This window comes from Nicotiana tomentosiformis, chromosome 4, assembly GCF_000390325.3.
Source record: "Nicotiana tomentosiformis chromosome 4, ASM39032v3, whole genome shotgun sequence".
In the NCBI taxonomy this organism is placed as follows: domain Eukaryota; kingdom Viridiplantae; phylum Streptophyta; class Magnoliopsida; order Solanales; family Solanaceae; genus Nicotiana; species Nicotiana tomentosiformis.
The window spans coordinates 55,550,387-55,569,356 of record NC_090815.1 but is presented as its reverse complement, the minus strand read 5'-3'; the positions used below and the strand labels follow the sequence as shown (position 1 = coordinate 55,569,356).

Below are 18,970 nucleotides of genomic sequence, written 5' to 3'. Positions count from 1 at the left end.
AAATATTATGAGAAAATTGTTATGCGTATTATCTTTTATCTAATTTATTATAAAATAATTTTATTTTAAAAAGATTAAGGAATCAATATTCAGGTGGAGCTAGATAATTAAAAGTTTCGATGGTCATATTTTGAACTCCTACATCTTTTGGAAACAACAAGTGTCAAAATATTTGATTATTAATTGTTAAACTATAAACGTTTATAATAACTCGATTTATTATATCATAATGGGGTATACCCTGATTTTGAAGATAAGAAGTACATCATTTTGTAGAATATATGGTACTCTTAATTTAAAAACTAAATGTATCTTTCTGCTCCCTTCTTTTTATGTATTTGCTGAATTTTGATTCAGTAAATCAAATAGGTTTAGGTGAATGCTCAAGCTCTACAACATATTACTCTTTGATGGTTTGCTTTGGATGTGTGCAAAGCTAATCCGCGATGCAAATATCAAATGTTCCATTTGATATTGTCATTACACCTTTATTTACAATAGTATAATTTTTATATCTCACTTTAATACTTGCAAACAACATGTCAACAACAAAGAATTTAAAAGATTTGTAAGTCATCCTAACTAGGAAAATTTCACAAAATGTTACAGTAAAAATCGAAAAGATAATATAATAGTATATAATAAAACATATCTCCACTAGTAAAATAAATATGTAAGGAGGCATTATATCTCCTTGCCTAATATCTCCGTGTAGTATTTGGTGCACACATATATCCTTTTTCCCATTGGTGATTAAGTAACACTATAAATAAAAGAGAAACAAACAAATGGGAAGTAGTTTTAGATGGAACGAGTTGGATTTTAAGTCTATCTCCTCTTACATACATTAATCTATTTTGGACCTGTTCAAATCCAGCTAAACCGGGCGTTTGACCTGAAATTAAAGAATATCCACGTTTGAGTAGAGGCTGCAAGTTGAAGAAAACAAATGTCGTTGAGTTACAGATAAAGAACGAGTCTTGTCTCCATCTTTAATTTTCGGCTGAGCTGAAAATCCTCCAAATCACTAGTGACGGTGTCCTTCTCTGTCACTCTTATCTTCTATCTCACTTACCTCTACCGCTTTATATATATATATATGTTGTTCCCCGTTCCTATAAATTCTCTCCATATTGTTTTATCCGAATCTACATCTCCCTTTGCACTGCGGTCGGAAAATAGCCGCAGTGTTTGTTTCAGACATTCAACTTAATCTTGGGTAATTCAGGAGCTGTGTTTCTTTTGCTTTTTTTTTTTATTACTCAATTACATGAATAGCTAATATTGATACACTTGAAGAAGGAGGTTGTCTTGATTGAAAATTTCCTTTCTGTATATGTTGGTTAACAAAAAAGGATTTGCCTTTTGTAATAGGGCTAATGGATCGATGCTACTGGAGCTGGTTTTACCTTTTGGCCATTGATTTATCTTTGTCTAAGCTAATTATTTTGCTTTTCTTGAATACTTCTGTATGTGTAAGGTGTTATTAATTTAATATAATTGAGACGTTTCTTTTAAAATGTGTTTTAATTCAGATAGGTGAATTTTCTGAGTGATATGTGAAATTATGTAGCTGGTAACCACCAGCCGTCTTAACCAGTAATTATTTATGATGTTAGTTTCTAATTCTAATGGGCTGTATGGGCAATTTAAGATCTGATTGTCATACAAATTTTTTTAATCAAAGAATCTATTAGCTCTTTGCAATAGCGATGTAGGTGTTGTAAATTGATAATTGGGATGTAATTGTCGATTTTGTTTCCTTTTTTTTTTTTAATATTTATTTTGCATCCTCACCCCCTCCTTTTTGACTTTTAAGGGAGTTGTTGGGGGGTTTTGGTACAGGGATTTTGGCTGGTGCTATGGTGGGTAGGTTAACTTAACACTTCTCTTTTGATCTCTATCGACCTGCAGAGGCGGATCCAGAATTTAAACTATATAGATTCAACTTTAATGGTTTTAACATTGAACCCATTATATTTTTAAAATTATGGATTCATGTCTATTTCAGTGAATTTTTAAAGATAAATTTATACTCCGCGTCGAAAGTTATGAGTTCAATTAAACCAGTCACTGCAATACTACATCTGACCCTGTTGGCATGCCTTACTTTTGCTTTGTTCATGTGAGAGGAGTATGTGCGAGGCAGTGGCCGAGTTGTCTACTAATTGCTCTCTTATTTTTGGTTTGTTTGCGTTTTGAAGCATTTGTTCACAAATTTTCTGTTGTTGTTAATGTTGAAAGGCTTTGGTTTTGCTATTGGGGAGAATATCTTCTTCATAGAGTGCAGATGAAGTAACTATATATGACTCGTTGTATGATCTAGGGCAGGTGATTCTTTGCTTGGAGCCTTGTACAGGATGGAAGTAACAGGAGGTTGAGACCTTTAAATTCTATGGCATTGGAAGGTATTCCTTCAATTTTTTTATTTTTTTAAAAATAAATCTGTGTCTTTATACTGAGTAGCTATTCATTAGTCTTCTTTTGCTTTTGAAAGGTACTTAAAAACATTTTACTTTTCTGAATAGGTATTTGGGAAATGCTTGGGGTAGCAGAAAACTTGCGGAAAATAGAAAGTGCTAGCAGCAAGGGTTGTCCGTCTAACAAGTTTTACCATAGAACCCGAAGAAGTGGCATGGAATTTGACTCTGATTGGACCAAGCATAGAAAATCATTGACCTTTACTGCACAAGTCATCAGTTCTTCAACTTCTTTTATCCCTTGGTCTTCTAAGATTGCAATTAGTGAAGGATATCATGAATTTCTTTAGTCAATTGTCAATTTATTCAATTACTTTGTCAAAAAATTGTGGTTTTAGAAAATTGCTGGTGTTGTAAGTGGAAACAAGAGAGTCACTGCATCAAGTATGTGTTCCACAGATTTGAGCCAGCAAGATAGTCTAGGTTTTGATTCCCTTTTAACTTATAATTATGTGTCTGATGGCCCCATCTTGCCTGGACTGCCAGATGATGTGGCAAAGTATTGCCTTGCACTTGTTCCCCGATCCGATTTTCCTGCTATGGGTGGTGCCTGCAAGCGGTGGAGGTCATTTCTGCGAAGCAAAGAGTTCATCAGCATTAGAAAGCTGGCTGGTCTGCTTGAGGAATGGCTTTATGTCCTGACTGTGAATGCAGAAGGAAGAGAAAGCTACTGGGAGGTTTTCGACTGCTTAGGAAACAAACACCATCAGCTCCCACAGATGCCCGGTCATATAAAGGCTGCTTTTGGAATTGTAGTTCTCAATGGTAAACTTCTTGTTATTGGTGGTCATTCCATGATTGGTGAATCTGGGTCGGTCTCAGCCGACGTTTATCAATACGATTCTTACTTGAACAGGTCTGTCAGTGCTTCTGTTTTTATTTCCTTCTCTTTTTGAGGCGAATGTGCTTCTGTTTTTATTTCCTTCTCTTTTTGAGGCGAATTGGACGCATATTTTCATCTACTGTAAGGTGGGATAATGCATGAGTAGGAGGTCTTGGAGGTGCGGTTCCATATAAGATAATTTAGTTTTCCTCCCCAAAAATAAAGTATCTAGCTGACCCAACCTAGATAGAAATTTCTGAATTTTGTTTTTCATGTTTACATATGAGAAATGTGTTGTTAGTGGTTGTGATTTGGGTTGTTTACCTTGCTATCGTTTTTATAAATATTTATCGCTGATTTTACTTTACTAGCCACTCAACTTCCAAGATATCCCAAATATTTTGCTAACTTCTCTAGATTCTCTCTTGTTTTCATCATTATCAATCACAAGATTTAGGCATGTTCGTTCTTATGCCTTAAGGTAATGTAGTTTTCCTTATTTTTGTGTACTTTCAACTGCCCATTTTCCTAGTAGACTTGTGCAGGAATGCTTTTGAGATAGCTTCGCCTTTACCACCAATATAAAAACACTATCAATCCAAGTGTAATTATCACTAAAAATTTGGTCAGGCGTCTGATTTAAGAGTGCTTCAAATAGTGGAAACCCTTGTCATCTCCTTCTCAGAAATTGTTGAAAGGAAAATAGACATTGTGGATTTAACAATAAAAAATACAAAAATAGAAAAATAGACTTTGTTGATTTACATTATGGATCTGTTGGTTTATTTGCATCCCTGGCCTAAGTAAACTTTACTTGGAATTACTAGGTCAATTGACACCACAACTAGACTGGTCTCTTTTGGAAGTAGTAGCTTCTCTTTTCTCTTCCCACAATTTTCCTTTATTTGTTGGTAGGATGACAGCCTGGCATAAAGACTGTGCGCGCAATTTGATCTGCTGATTTGAACTGAGTTATATTATTTCCTGCTTGCAATCTAAAGGTATAAGAGAACTATCTTTTGATGTTTTGAATGATTCATGTTTCTTTTTTTTCCTTTTATATATCTTGGGCAGGTGGAGCAAAATGGCTAGCATGAACGTGGCACGTTATGATTTTGCTTGTGCTGAGGTGAATGGAATGGTTTATGCAGTTGGTGGTTTTGGGATAGATGGCGAATCTCTTTCTTGTGCTGAGGTTTATGATCCAGATCAAGATAAATGGACTGTGATCGAGAGTCTTCGCAGGCCAAGGTGGGGCTGCTTTGCATGTGGATTTGGGGGAAAGCTTTATATTATGGGTGGTCGATCAAGTTTTACAATTGGGAATTCAAGGTCTGTTGATGTGTATAATCCCAAGAGTCACACTTGGGGCGAGATGAAAAGAGGTTGTGTTATGGTTACCGCTCATGCTGTTCTGGAAAAGAAGCTCTTCTGCATAGAATGGAAGAACCAGCGGAAACTATCCATTTTCAATCCGGAGGACAATTCATGGAAGATGGAGCCAGTTCCAGTGACAGGGAGTTCAAGCATTCGATTCCAGTTTGGCATACTGGATGGGAAGCTTTTACTGTTTTCTCTACAAGGCGATCCTGGTTATAACACCCTGCTATATAATCCTAATGCAGCTTCAGAATCACAGTGGCAGACTTGTGACATAAAGCCATCTGGTGTGTGCCTTTGTACTGTTACAATCAAGGCATAAAAATCAAATTGCAACAAAGAGTTAGACATCAACGCACAAATATCTGTATACTCAAAGTTTCTCTTCAGGTGTGATGATCAGTTCCTCTAAACTATTTCAAAATTTGAACTGCTTCTGAATGACTTGTGTTTTCTCTTGCTCAACTTCAATCTGGTCTCAGACGGCTTCTCCTATAAATATGGCTTTTATCTTCTGTTAAATATGACTGAAACTACATCTTGAAGGATGTTGTACTCCCTAAAAGATATATGCTGTCACCTTGGACATGCTTTTCATGTCGTTACCAATTTGTAAATAAAAAAATAGTTCTTTTGGTATTTGTTCATGTATTTGATCGGGTTCAACCATAATTTTCAATTTTATACTATTGAAAAGCTAATGCAAGAGAACGTTCCTTCTTTTTTTTTTTCTTCTTTAAATAGTATGCTTAAGAAATATCTTTTTCATTTTTCCTATTTTTGAGTTCCAAACAGAATCTTATAGTCTAATTATTTTTATAGTTCAAATTATTGTATACACATCTATGAGGCGTTTGTAGCGACAAATGATTGTCCTAAAACAAATATACAAAGAAGCAATGAATACAGAAGGCTGCTTTGCTGGTTCTTGAGGGTGCTATGTAGTTGAAAGGTGGGAGTTGTAATGCGGAAGGGACAACCTTCAGCATTTCTCAGTAAGGCCTCAGGGCCTAAGCACTAGTTTATGTAACTGTATGAAAATGAGATGTTTGCTATTGTAACTGCAATCCAGATGTGGTGACCATATTTGATGGGTATACATTTTATTACAAACAGGTCATCAAAGTCTAAATCATATTTTGGAGCAAATGATAGCCTCTCCTAGTCAGTAGAAGTGGGCAGCCAAGTTGATGGGATATGACTATGCCATTGTCTATAAAAAAAGGAAAGAAGATGCAGGGTTGAGCACAAAATTGCACTTTCATTTCCTGGTCACTCCCAACTATTACAGCAGGTTAAAGACTCGTACTAATGACGATATCCAGTACTATCACAATGAATTAGAGGAAAATATTAAAGACTCATCCTTATAATATGACATGATATCCAGCTATCAATAAATTGGAGGAAAATGCAGACTCTAAGCCAGGGTATGAATGGAGAAATGGTTTCTTATACAGGAAAGGTAAGGTAGTGATTAGTAAGTATTGAGCTGAGCTAAAATTAATTTTGATGATTAACAAAGAGTGATTAAAGAACCGGGTCTTTTGAAGATATTTTCGGTGCAATAAACAAGGTTGATGACTTGTCAAGCTGATGTTAAAGAATCAGGTTCCTCGATGAGTTGATCAAGAGCTAGCTGCAAATCGATTCCTAGTGCAAATAGTATTCTTTAGAGGTTTTTTTTTTCGCAAGCTACAAGTATTGTACTAGCCAGAAGAAGTTGTGTTCAACAAGGATTCTATTTATGGGAATACTTGCATAGAAGAAAAGGCGTGTAAAGTTGAAAGTATTTAAGGAAATCAAGTTCAGTTGGGATTATTTTCCTTAACCGATATATTTTAGGTTTTGGAGCAAATATTTGAGAAGATTTTCGGCCCAACTCTATGCCTATATAAAGCATCATGTTGCTGCTATTATTCCTAACACTATTATTCCCATAATATAAAGATATTTTCCATGAATTTTGTCGCTAAAGCATAGCCCTTCGAGTCTGCTTTCAAATGGATTAAACTATTTGTCATTTGGATATTTCTACAAGAAGTTATGATCAAATTGCTAAAGTAAGGCAAACGGAACAAGGAAAGTTTTACTAAGGGTTTATGGTCTTAAATCGCGTCTCGAGATCTCCACTTTTCATTTTGCGTATCAGATATCCACGGATGAGGGTGACATCGTCTAATCATAGTTTCATACTTATAGGAAGGTTTGGAAGTGAGTTGGGGTCTACATCATAGCAAGGTATCGAAGGAGGGTAAGATGGAAAACAAGAAATAGAGAAAGGATGCAACTGAGGGGCTCGTCTGAATTCGTGCGCCGTGCGGGTTTAAGCGAGCCAAGACCCATAGCCATTTCAGCAAACAATGAAGTAATGCCCCAGCACACGAAGTTGAACGAGGGCTCATCCATGTCTGCGCTACGCACAAGGATGGACAAGCTAGGCCTGAAGCCTTTATAAAGGGCATTTTGGTAGCTCACTTCTCCCACTCCTCCCATCAAATTGAGTAATACCCACTAATTTGGTGTTTCATTCCATCAATTCCACCCTAAAACTAACTCAATCCACAATGCAATCATTAGATTTTCAAGGAATCTTCTCAAGAGCTCAAGTGAGGACTTTGCAAGATTTACTCCCAAAACGTAATTCCATCTCCTTGGACTTGTATGAATGGCTTAATAATGAATATATGAGTAGGAATTTAGAAGTAGAACTTGTGGGATGGTGATTGGAAGCAATAAGTTCACCAATTGAAATTTTGAGAATTTATAGAGAATGAAAAGTGATTTGTTTGATAATTGGTTGGTTGGGAGTGGATGGTAAGACATGAATATGTTGTTGGAGGTCCTAAACTATTTAAGGTTGGTTTTAGTATGAATTGGTTAGGTAAAGAGTGGGTATTGGATAAAGAAATATCATTGATGAAGGTTGTAGAGAAATGTGCATACTAGATGCTTGATATAATGCATAAATGAGCAAAATGTAAAACATCCTTAGTAATATTGGTACAAATGTGTTACATTATTGTATATTGAAGTTGTTTAGTGTGGTGGACCGTCATAGTATCATTAAGGGGCAAGTTCGAAGTATGTTGGTGTTGCTCTCAAACGCACACGCAAGTATACGTGGTCGTACAAGTAATAAATGATAAGTCGAGTGTCGAACCCACTGAGACGTGTGTTAACTACCCACTAGTTTCACCAAGATTATTATTCAGTCAAGTCACTTAGAGTTTAAAGGTGTGATTATACTATGCAATAATTCTAACAAGTAACTAATTTATCAAGCAACAAAATAGTTGTTGTATATTCAGTAGAGACGAATATTTCAAGGTTGTGATCGATTCACCAATCCAATTGTGCTCTAATCAACTCTCCCTTTCATACAATTCACTCATGGTTGCTAATTAATCAAACAATTGCTCTTGTAGTATTCTCCCGAGTTCCTACTCGCCTATTCAAAATAGATTAATGCCTATATTCCTATGGAATCAATCTATTAAGAACGCATTAAGATTACGATATTTAATTAAGCACGGTGACTAGGTATATTCCTATCCTAACCACAAATCCGCCCTCACTCAGAGTTAAGATCATGCTCTCTTCAATTCTTCTCTAATCTAGACGTAGCTTTCCCAAGCATAGCATAGATAGTAAATAGAACGTAACTGTTGGCCAGACAATTAAGCAATTAATCACAGAATTGAAGAAACAACCATATATTGGTGAATTGTAATCAAGGTTAAGTCAACTTTAAACAATAATATATAGCTAAATCACAACCCCAGAACTATGAGTTTTAGCCACTCATGATAATTTCAAAACAAACTCATAAGTGTTGAATAATTGAAAATACTAAGAAAAGATGAAGAAAACTGAGATATCCTCGCTCCCGGATGTTCCGCGTGTGTATTTTTCCTTCAAAGTGGCATCTCCCCTCTCAAAATAGGTTTAGTCTTGCTTTTATACGCGTTGGGTAGGTCTTGGGCCGAAACAACCTTGTCCCGGACGAAGGAGGAGAGTTTTCTCGTCACCAGCGCCCAGGGTAGCGTGGGGTGCTATCCCTGGGAAATTTTTGATTCTGGAAACTGCGCCACAGGTAGCGCCCCACACTGCTTGTGGCGCTACGAATGGCCATTTTTAACTTTTGCTCCTTTTTGGCTCTAATCTCGCACTTTTCGCCCCATATTGTCTCCGGATGATTCCTACATATAAAAGCACCACTAATTGACATAAATCAATACATTTCACATACGAAATCCACGAAACACGAGTAAAATATGATGCGATATACATATATATATATATATATATATACATATACATATATATATATATATATATATATATACACACACTTTAAGCTAAATATCAACACCCCACACTTAAACTCTTGCCCGCCCTCGAGCAATAGGACTATCAACTACACCCCAACAACGTACACATCTCAACTAGAGAGGAGCACTTCAATTTTTTAACCATACAACTCTACCCTTGACTATGATCGATACCGACAATCAAGCATGAACATACACACTTCACATTCTTCCAGTTTCAAATATGCCCAAGTATAAATGTTTCAATTCAATCAATTCAAACAACCAATCCGTCACCACCCTACCTCAAGAGGCTACTCACAACCACTAAGCACCCTCAACTCACGCACTCACCCAACTAAAGAAATTTACAACATTACCAATCCTTCATGAAATCATGTGCCCTCACCAACACACAAAAGAGTGAATATAGAATAGTCCATACATTCAAGTATGCCTTTGAACATAATTTAAGGACATCACACATTTTGAACAAAAACAATCGCTCACTCTCACAAAGAATTCATGTGCACCCCGTGGTCGTACCATAAGCTTACCCATAGTGTACATCTCTACTAATCTAAGCTAGCCAAATCTAGGATCAATTAGGACTTTAAGGTTGTAATGTAGGCTAAGGGACGGGTAGGATACATTTAGGAATAGTGACTAACCCTCCTAAGCACTTTAATACCCTACACTAAAAAATCGAGCACATCTTCTTCTCAACCAATTCACTCGCCATAAACCATATATAACATAGCCCTGTTTTCATTAGCCCTCTTTTCATTTAAGCACTTCTATACTCCCACTAGCACGAATTAAGAAGATTAGGAGGTGTGTGTTTCTCTACATCATTTGAACTCTCAATTTTTTTTCCTTCTTGCAAATTGTTTTCTCTTCTTTTTCTTTTTTTTTCCCTTTTCTACACACCCTCCATAAATTAAGGTTCATCGGCTAGTGACCTTTTTTCACAACTTTAGTGCACCTTAAGGGCCCTTCCATGGTTCCACTCAAAATCTACTCCCCAATCTCTCACCCTACTTCTTTTAGCGACTAAGTGCCTTGGGAGGTAAAGGTTCAACAATCTCAAATTAAGAACAACATAGGGATACGACTTGTAATGTGGGTGCCAAAAAAAAGGTTTATAGGCTCAAAGAGGCTAGCAACAAAATTTTTTTACTTTTAAGTGACAAGAACATCTATGATCAAGCAAGAACCGCCTACGTCATCTCCTAGACTAGCACAACTTAACGATTTCGCTTCGATTAACACACGGGACAAGTTCTAGACTACACAAGATAGCACAGAAAATCACAACTCCTCACACACACATTGCATATGACTCAATCGAGACGGTTCTGTTTAACTCTCAAGTCAAGCAAGCACATATAATTGAGAAATTTTAAGCAACATTGCACTATGTGGCATACAAGTCAAACAACCGAGAAAAGGCGTCACAGAATATGCTATTTATTTTACTCAGGCATAACAATTCAAATCAAATGTACGGGAAGACAAAGCGCATGCCATAACCTAATGTGCCAGCACCAAACACGTCAATAGGTACCTCAAAGCAACTCAGTTTCTTCCTAACCTACTCCTAAAAAGAAAAACAAAGTACCCGGTTCGAACTACACTCTTGAAAAAGAACCGGTGCCCAAAGAAAAACCAAGGGATAATACCTAACTATCCTAAAAAAATAATCTTTTTTGCGTTTTTAATCGGACTTTAATCCCTCAAGAAAATTATCTAAAAGATCCATCGTCAGTAAAAGTCCGAGCTTTCTCTGATTTTTTTTCTTTTTTCTAATTTTGTATTTTTTTTCTAAAACTAGACTAAGTCTAATACGGGTTCCTAAAAAAAACTAATAAAAAGAAAAAATTTAATACAATTTACATCACAAGAAGTAGTTCCCCCACCCCACACTTAGCGTATGCATAGTCCCCAATGCATGTAAAAATATAAGGCAAAGTAGGGTGAAAAGAAAAACTCCCTGCTAGTCAAATTCCTCCTCTTCAGCATGCCCGCCAGCTGCAGCTCCGGGCTCATCATCATCATCAGCTCCCAGAGGCACCAAAGCCATGGGCCCCGTGACTTCATCACCAATCTCATCCTTAGTGTCGAAGCCTTTGTAAGTGTTCTTATCCTCTGACGGGTGAACGGGATTGCCAGGTGCAATCCCCAATATCTCTTTGAAGAATTAGACAAATCATTGCGTAGATGCATACGCTCCTTGTCCGATACACCCATCTTGCTCATGATCACATTTAAGGAGTTATAGAGATAATTGTTGAAGTTCTCGTCCCTTTCATTCTGTGGTGCCTGGCTAAGCTTAGACGTAGTCTCCAACAAAAATGTGATGTCCATCAACCCCTTAGGAGCCTCCACAACCTCGTCATACCCGAGGTATTCAGGCACCTCCCGAGACAACATGTACCGCGTGAGCAAGTTGCCAAAGAAGAATCTCTTGATCTTCCGCTCAAATCGTGTGCGGGCCAACTCCCCTAGCATGATCTCACCCACATTGATGGGTCACCTAGTCATCAGAAAAAAAATCACACACACTCGAGCTCGAGTGCATTCACTATGGTGTTCAACTGGCATGAGTCAGGCCTGCACGAAATTTTGCCACACCTTGGCGGTCTTGTTGAAATCGAAGTGGATCATCTCAAGATGGGAATCATCCTTAGTTCTGGTCCACTTGGCATTCGAATCTATGCCACAAAGAGTGGGACGTATCGCCCGTGTAGCTTGGGCTTTTAACAAATTTTTGTAGCCTCCGCTGGTTAGAGTTATCAACTTCCAAAAATTCACATAAGGACCGCCTATCCATTGGCACATCCTTTCCACGGACCCATGACATGAACAAGTCCGTATTCCAATTGGCATACAGTTCTCGCACCATGCTCAAATTTGCATGGTAGGGGCACTCTAGGAATTTATCCATTTTCAGTTCTCGCAACCGGGCAAGCACGTCCGGGAAGTTCTTTTCCAATATCTTCACATTAATACCCATCTCGGAGACAAAGATTCAAAATTTTGAAGCCATGAAATTCGCACGATAAGAAATCAAAGAAGTGAAGTTTCCTAACAGCTCCATAGCCTCTCGAATATAGGTACAGACGTCTCCGTACTGATCCACAAGACTCTTCTAAACCTGCTTATGACTCGTAACACCTATGAACCTAGAGCTCTGATACCAACTTGTCACGACTCCAATCTCCCACCGTAGGATGTTATGAGGGAACCTAGTCTTTGAGATTAGGTAAGCCTAACATACATAAAAAATAACGAAAATAATAATAGAACTTCAAATTTAAACCAGCCGGCTATTATAAAAGAACTCCACAAATATAGCTGGCTATAACTCCCAAAATCATGTGAGATTGAGTCATAAGATCTACATTATCTAATAAAGAGTATTCAATAGAAAAACAAGGACAGATGGTGACTCTAAGGCCTGCGAACGCCGGCATGTATACCTTGAAGTCTCCGATCTAGAAGCTCTACTCACTGGTGCCTAGCCCGGTATGAGGTACCTGGATCTGCACTAAACGATGGGCATAAGCGTAGTCCGAGTACACCTGAATGATACCCAGTAAGTATCAAGCCTAACCTCGGTAGAGTAGTGACGAGGTCAGGTCAAGACACTTACTAGGATAAGAAAAAGAAATTGAACATGTATATTACAGTCTAAGAATGTACACGAGTAAAATGAGGCAATAAAGAAATACAACAAGATAGACTACAACTGAATTTAAAGAAATAAATGCAACAAGGAAGGAACACATAATAAGCACATCAAGGAAACAATGCGGGCAATACAAGTGAGGTAAATGAGAGATAATAACAAGAATCACAGCCGAGGTACCAGCTTGTAGTCTCATCTCACAATCACAATCATAGTCTCTCCTTATATCACCATGGGAGCCTTATATTTAATTCTAAAAATTATTTTTCCCGAAATAGCTATCCGCATTTTAGCCCACCATATCACACCGCGTGGCTTCAAGTAGTTCCCCAACTGACAATACGCGTATTAAGCCCACCTTATCTTACTGCATGCGTATCAATCCATAGCCTTATACCACCGCATACGTATCAATATCACAATATATCACAACTCTCACCTCAAGGGCCCGAATGCCACAACCTGCCAAAAGAATCAATAATATAAATGTTTCGTATTAAGCCCACCTTATCTCACTACATGCGTATCAACCCATAGCCTTATACCACCGCATATGTATCAATATCACAATATATCACAACTCGCACCTCAAGGGCCCGAATGCCACAACTTGCCAAAAGAATCAATAATATAAATGTTTCCACAACAAACAGGCCATGGCTCAACCACAATATGTACAAGAGTCTCAATAATAGCAACTAAAATTTAGTAGCTCAAACAAGAATAGTATTTCAACAATTAACTACTTTGCCTCAATGCGAACACAAATTTTACAACTTCAACACCAATAACTTAACAAGAAGCTTTTCTGTGAAAAACAACAACTTCAAGTAACCAATTCCCCAATTAAAGAAGTAACAGTAAATAAGGAAAACAATAACTTCAACTAAAGCATATGAGAGCAATTAACAAGTAAAAAGTTGAACAAGTGTTAACATTGTCAAATAAGGCATGTTAGGGTGGATTAATACATGTAAGGGTAGACTAACAATGAAAATATAACATGCTATGACAATTCAATTAAAGTCATGAAAAGAGTCCAAATAACCTAAACCGGTCAAATACCACATATAGCCCGTGTACCCAATCGTCACCTTGCGTACACGGGTTTCACATATTACAAGTTGCACAATTAACCCAAATCCTAAGGGGTAATTCTCCCATACAAAGTTAGGCAAGATGCTTACCTCAAACAAGCTAACTTAATTCACTAGTAAGCCTTTTCCGCGAATATCCAACTCGAACGGCTCGAATCTAGCCAAAATAACTTTATACCATAAATACAAACCATAGGAAACTATTCCGGATAATAAAGTTGCAATCTATAAAGAAAAATAAAAAGTCAACTCAAAAAGTCAATCTCGGGCTCGCATCTCGGAACCCGACAAAACTTAAAAAATCTGAAAATCCATTCAATAACGAGTTCAACCATACTAAAATTATTAAATTCCAGTCTTAATTGACCTTCAAATCCTCAAAATATAGCCTATGAAGTTTTCACAAATTTTTCCAATTTTTTCAATTCAAAACACTAATTAAATGGTAAAAACAATGATGGATTCATGTATAATAATCAAATCGGAGTCAAAATCACTTACCCCGATCAACTCCTTGAAAATCTCTTCCAAAATTGCCTAAAACCGAGGTCTCTAACTCAAAAGATGAAAAATAGAATAAACCCTCGATTTGGAAATAATATATCTGCTACCCAGTTATTGTGAATCGTGGTCGCGTAGAGCAAAATGACCACTACCCTCAAACATCCTACGCGAACGCGAAGCCAGAGCCGCGAACGCGGTGGTTACTAGACCTGCATCTATGCGAACACGATCTCACCTATGCAATCGCGTTAGTTTAGATTGAAATTCTGTTTAGGTACATTTCAACCAAATATTGTATGTATTTTCATACCAACTTTGTAAATCTAAGTCATAGTGGCTCATGACTTGTACTACCTATCTGTGGGAGTTTGTATAGAGTTTCAGTTATTTTAATCATTGACTCTTACTATTCTCATTTGGGTGGTATTGAATGTTATTTGTCATACCTAACAGGTCGGGTTAGGTGCCGTCACTGTTAGTTGGATTTTGGGACGTGACATTTCAAATGCATAAAATTATTTGTCACTTGGATATTTCTACAAGAAGTTATGATCAAATTGATAAAGTAAGGCAGGCCAAACAAGGAAAGTTTTGCTAAGAGTTTAACACCTTAAATCGCGCCTCGATATCTCCACCTGTTGTTTGCATATCAGATGTCCACGGATGAGGGTGACATCATCTAATCATGGTTTCATACTTATATGAAGGTTCGGAAGTGAGTTGGGGTCTACATCATAGCACATAAAGTACAGAGTGTAGTATGAGTACAACTGACCCCATATACCCAATAAGTAACAAGCCTAACCTCAGTCTGAAAGCCGTGACGAGATTTGGCAAGCCCATTACTCTCTTTCAATAGTCAACAACAATAATAACAATGACATAATAATGGCAAAAGGAAATGTAGGACAATTATATCATGTAACGACCCAACTGGTCATTTTGAATTCTAGTATCTCGTTCATTGATTTGAGACTTTGAGCAGCCTCGCATGATGCATTATGACTTGCGAGCAGTGTTGGTATCGATTTTCGAGTGGATCGGGATTGATTTGATAGAGTGATTCTCAATTTGAAAGCTTTAAGTTGAAAGTGTTTACCATGATTTGACTTTTGGGTAAATGACCTCGATTCATGTTTTGGTGATTCCAATAGGTTCATATGGTAATTTTGGACTTATATGTATATTCGGATTTTGATTTTGAGGTTCCTAGGTTGATTTGTACAGAACGTTGGCAATTTGAAGGTTTAGAAATTTTATAAGTTTGATCATGAGTTGACCTTGATGCTGTCAGGTTCAGATTGCTTTCCCGAGACTTGAAATAGTTCCGCTTTATCATTTGAAACTTGTGTGAAAAGTTTGGTTTTATTGCGGGTTGAGTTGGTATGAATCAGACGCTTGGTTGTGAATATTTGAAGTTCTTGAATTTGAAGGCTGCATGATGAGTTTTGGTATTTGACTCTTGGTTTTTATGTTATTGATGATGTTCTGAGCCTTCAGATAAGTTTGAATTATGTACTTGGACGGGGTCCTGGGGGCCCTGGGGTTCCCGGATGTGATTCCAAGTGGTTCCGGGTCATTTCAAATGGTTTTGGTATTACTGGTTCTCGTTCTTCATATTTGCGATGAGTGGATGGTGGTTGCTGTAGCGAAAAACTTGCTTTGGTGAGTATTTCTTTGCATTTGCAACGATGTCTATCAGGTTGGGACTTCGCATTTGCGAAGTATTTTAATCGTATTTGCGAACTGGTTGGCTAGGGCACTTTTCTTTTGCGATATTTATGGTTACATTTGCGACATCTTCTGGGTCAGTGGGGGTTTGCATTTACGAACCTGAGGTTGCATTTTCGGATGTCGCATTTGCAACCAGAGGATCATAAATATGACATGTGTATCTGGTTAAGTGATGTATTTTGGAACTTAGACCCATTTTCTTATATTTTGAGCCCTAGACTTGGAGAGGGGCGATTTTTGAGGGGGGTTATCACACTAGTCAAGAGGGTAAGTATTCCTACTTTATATTGACATTATATCTTGTTTCCCCGTGGATTATTACACCTATATTATAGAATGATTTTTTTATTAGAATCTACTTGGCATTGTGCCTAGGGTTAGTTTTCATAAATATAATCAAGAAGAGTACAACATGGGAGGGGGGAGGGAGGGGGACATAAACCTACCTTACCTTCAAACCTATGGTGGATAGACAATTAATTGTCCAACTATGACATTCAATTGGATCCGGTGAGCTATGCGAAGTTAGACCTATAGTGAGGTGCCGATTATCTACCCATATATGATAGACAATTGGGTATACAAAAACATAGTAAAGTGAAGGTAGGTCAACTATACAAAGTAAACCTAAAGCTACTAAGACAAATGTTTGGAAGTACTCTTTGCATATACAAAAGGTCCTACATGTAGAAAGTAGGTTGATTTCTCCTATGAAATGTGACAACAAACAAGTGCACAAGTAATCAGAGGAAGCAATCCAGTAAGTGCTGAGAGTTATCTTCAACCTAGCTTTAATAATCTCAATAGTTAAAGCCAAGTTGAAGATAGATGTAAGTGAGGTCATGAGAGATGGGGCACTGTTTCTATGTTGTGTGGATGACAAAAGAGATGGAGGAGTGATTGCAGCAGGATCTGCTACAGGTGTGTGACTTCTGCAACTATGTGAAATGCAAGCACTGTGGCTGAGTTGCTGCGTTTTTCCAGAAGCTGAAGTTGGTATTGAGACTGGCACTAAGGAAAGCATGTTGTGCTGTCCGAGGTTGTGTCCAGTTGTATTCCCTACAGGCAGTGTGTGCATTTATGTTCTTCCAGGAGTTATTGATTTTTGTATCATAATGTACAACCAAGTTTGAGCCCCTGAATTTATTCCCTAGAAGACAAGCAAACCAAGGGACATGATCAATGTGGCCGGTCCAGAAAAACTGATGCACTTTCAGTATATTGAGCATCTGATATGCTGATACCACACACTGCGAGTGCATCAGTGATCTATGCCTGTCCAAAATACCTGCAAAATTCAATAAACAGGTTAGAAGTAAAAGTGTATATTCCTTGTATGGAACTCTGCCATCAGTGATGTCAATGTGAGCCTGCTGCAAGCTCTATACACTGCTATCCTACTCTTCTATCAAGTTCTTGTGGGTTCTGAAAGTTGAATTGAAATAAGAGAAGTACAAGAGTAAATGTTGCAGGTCAGTTCTCCTAGGCATGCTCCAGTTGAAGTCTGTTAAGTGACAATATCCAAGTGTGACAGTTGTATTGTGGGATGCTTGAGCCTTTGATTTACCCTCAGTAGAATGAGCATTATAGATGCTGATACCACACACTAAGGGGATATCAATTGGCTAAGCATGACGACATAAATTGTTCCTGCAAAAAAGAAAACAGAGTAAGAGAAAGATTTGGCTTGCAACCTTTCATGGTTCTGTCCTTCATATAAGATTCTTGAGGTTCAGTTCTCAGGTTCTTGTGGGTTCTGGAAACTGGTAGATTGAGTGGGCTATTAGTGTAGAAATGGGCTTGGATTTCCTAAGGATGGATGTTGCTGTGTTGGTAAATGGAATGGGTTAAATTGGGGTTGTGATATTGACTTGCTAGGTATATGTTGATAGTTAGGAGGTTGCTGTTGAGATGGTATGAAGTTAGGCAATGATGTGTGAGATTTAGGTGTATTTTCGTAGTAGGGCAGGTGTTGTGATGAAAGGTATGAGTGTTGTGGTATTGGTGGACTGTTATAATGGTGAGATTGCGGATCGAGTTATAGGCATGGGGTGAATGATGTTGATTGCAGAAGGCTTCATGATGGCAAGGAGATATGATTTGGTAAAGGTGCCATTTGGATTCCATAGCCTTGCAAACATCAGCAATGGTTCTAAAGCCACTACCTTCTTCCTCTGGTGGGTAGGACATTTTCTCCCATGAAGCCCAGTGATATTTGTTTCTATCTCTGTTCATGCCCCAGAAAATAGTTAGCAGCCATTCTCTCAATTTGCTTATAACAATTTTAGGAAGTGACACTTCTGAGAGGAGGTGGATGGGTAGATATTGCAATACATGTTTGATCAAAATAGCTTTTCCTCCATAGGAAAGCATTCTACCATGCCATCCTCTAATTCTGCTAACTAAATCATTGAAATGCATGATTCTCTTCCTTCCAATATAGAGTGAACATCCAAGGTAAGTGATTGGAGATTCCTTTCTGGTAAAACATATAATCTGATGAATTCTCTTGACATTGTAATGGAATACACAAGATGGAGTCATGTAGTGACTCTTGGCCTTATTGATTTTCTTCCCATAAGTGGTTTCATAATCCCCCAAGATCTTCATGATTTTCAATAATGACACCCTGCCCCCTGATGTGAAGATGATCACTTCATCTACAAAACTCAGATGGTTGACTTATGAACCCCTCTTCTCCCTAGAAAATCCATTGAAAGGTTGATCATGAGTGAGTTTGTTAAGTATATTGGAAAGTAGATATGCCCCAATGATGAAAAGAGATGGAGACAGTGGATCTCCATGCTTTAAACCCTAGTAGGCTTGAAGAAACCATGCCTTGAACCATTAACAACAACATAATACCAGTTGTTGGACATGATCCTCCAGATCATATCAATGAAGAATTCATTAAAGCCCATTTTCCTAAGCATAATGCAAGTAAATGC

At 37.7% G+C, this 18,970-nt stretch overlaps 1 protein-coding gene and 1 long non-coding RNA gene across 9 annotated transcripts; one reads left to right on the top strand and one right to left on the bottom strand.

Moving 5' to 3' along the window:
* The first annotated feature begins 819 nt into the window (after positions 1-819).
* On the top strand, positions 820-6,520 carry LOC104112110 (F-box/kelch-repeat protein At1g67480). 8 transcript variants are annotated; one of them, XR_011415412.1, is made up of 7 exons: positions 820-1,219; positions 2,332-2,408; positions 2,529-3,336; positions 4,378-5,073; positions 5,800-5,977; positions 6,074-6,148; positions 6,237-6,520. XR_011415412.1 is itself a non-coding variant. In XM_070199786.1 (4 exons), exons 3-4 carry the CDS (start codon positions 2,867-2,869, stop codon positions 5,003-5,005), a joined length of 1,098 nt encoding a protein of 365 aa, XP_070055887.1. In that variant the 5' UTR covers positions 820-1,219; positions 2,332-2,408; positions 2,529-2,866; the 3' UTR covers positions 5,006-5,322. The 8 variants fall into 8 exon arrangements, 4 of the variants coding, with proteins under 4 accessions (XP_070055887.1, XP_070055888.1, XP_070055890.1 ...); XR_011415411.1 differs by having other exon boundaries at positions 6,074-6,520; XR_011415410.1 differs by having other exon boundaries at positions 5,800-6,148.
* On the bottom strand, positions 3,045-3,522 carry LOC138908957 (uncharacterized). Its single transcript, XR_011415413.1, has 2 exons — positions 3,428-3,522; positions 3,045-3,389 (listed from the first exon to the last, which is right to left on the bottom strand). It is a non-coding gene; the product is annotated as an uncharacterized lncRNA (long non-coding RNA).
* Positions 6,521-18,970: the final 12,450 nt, after the last annotated feature.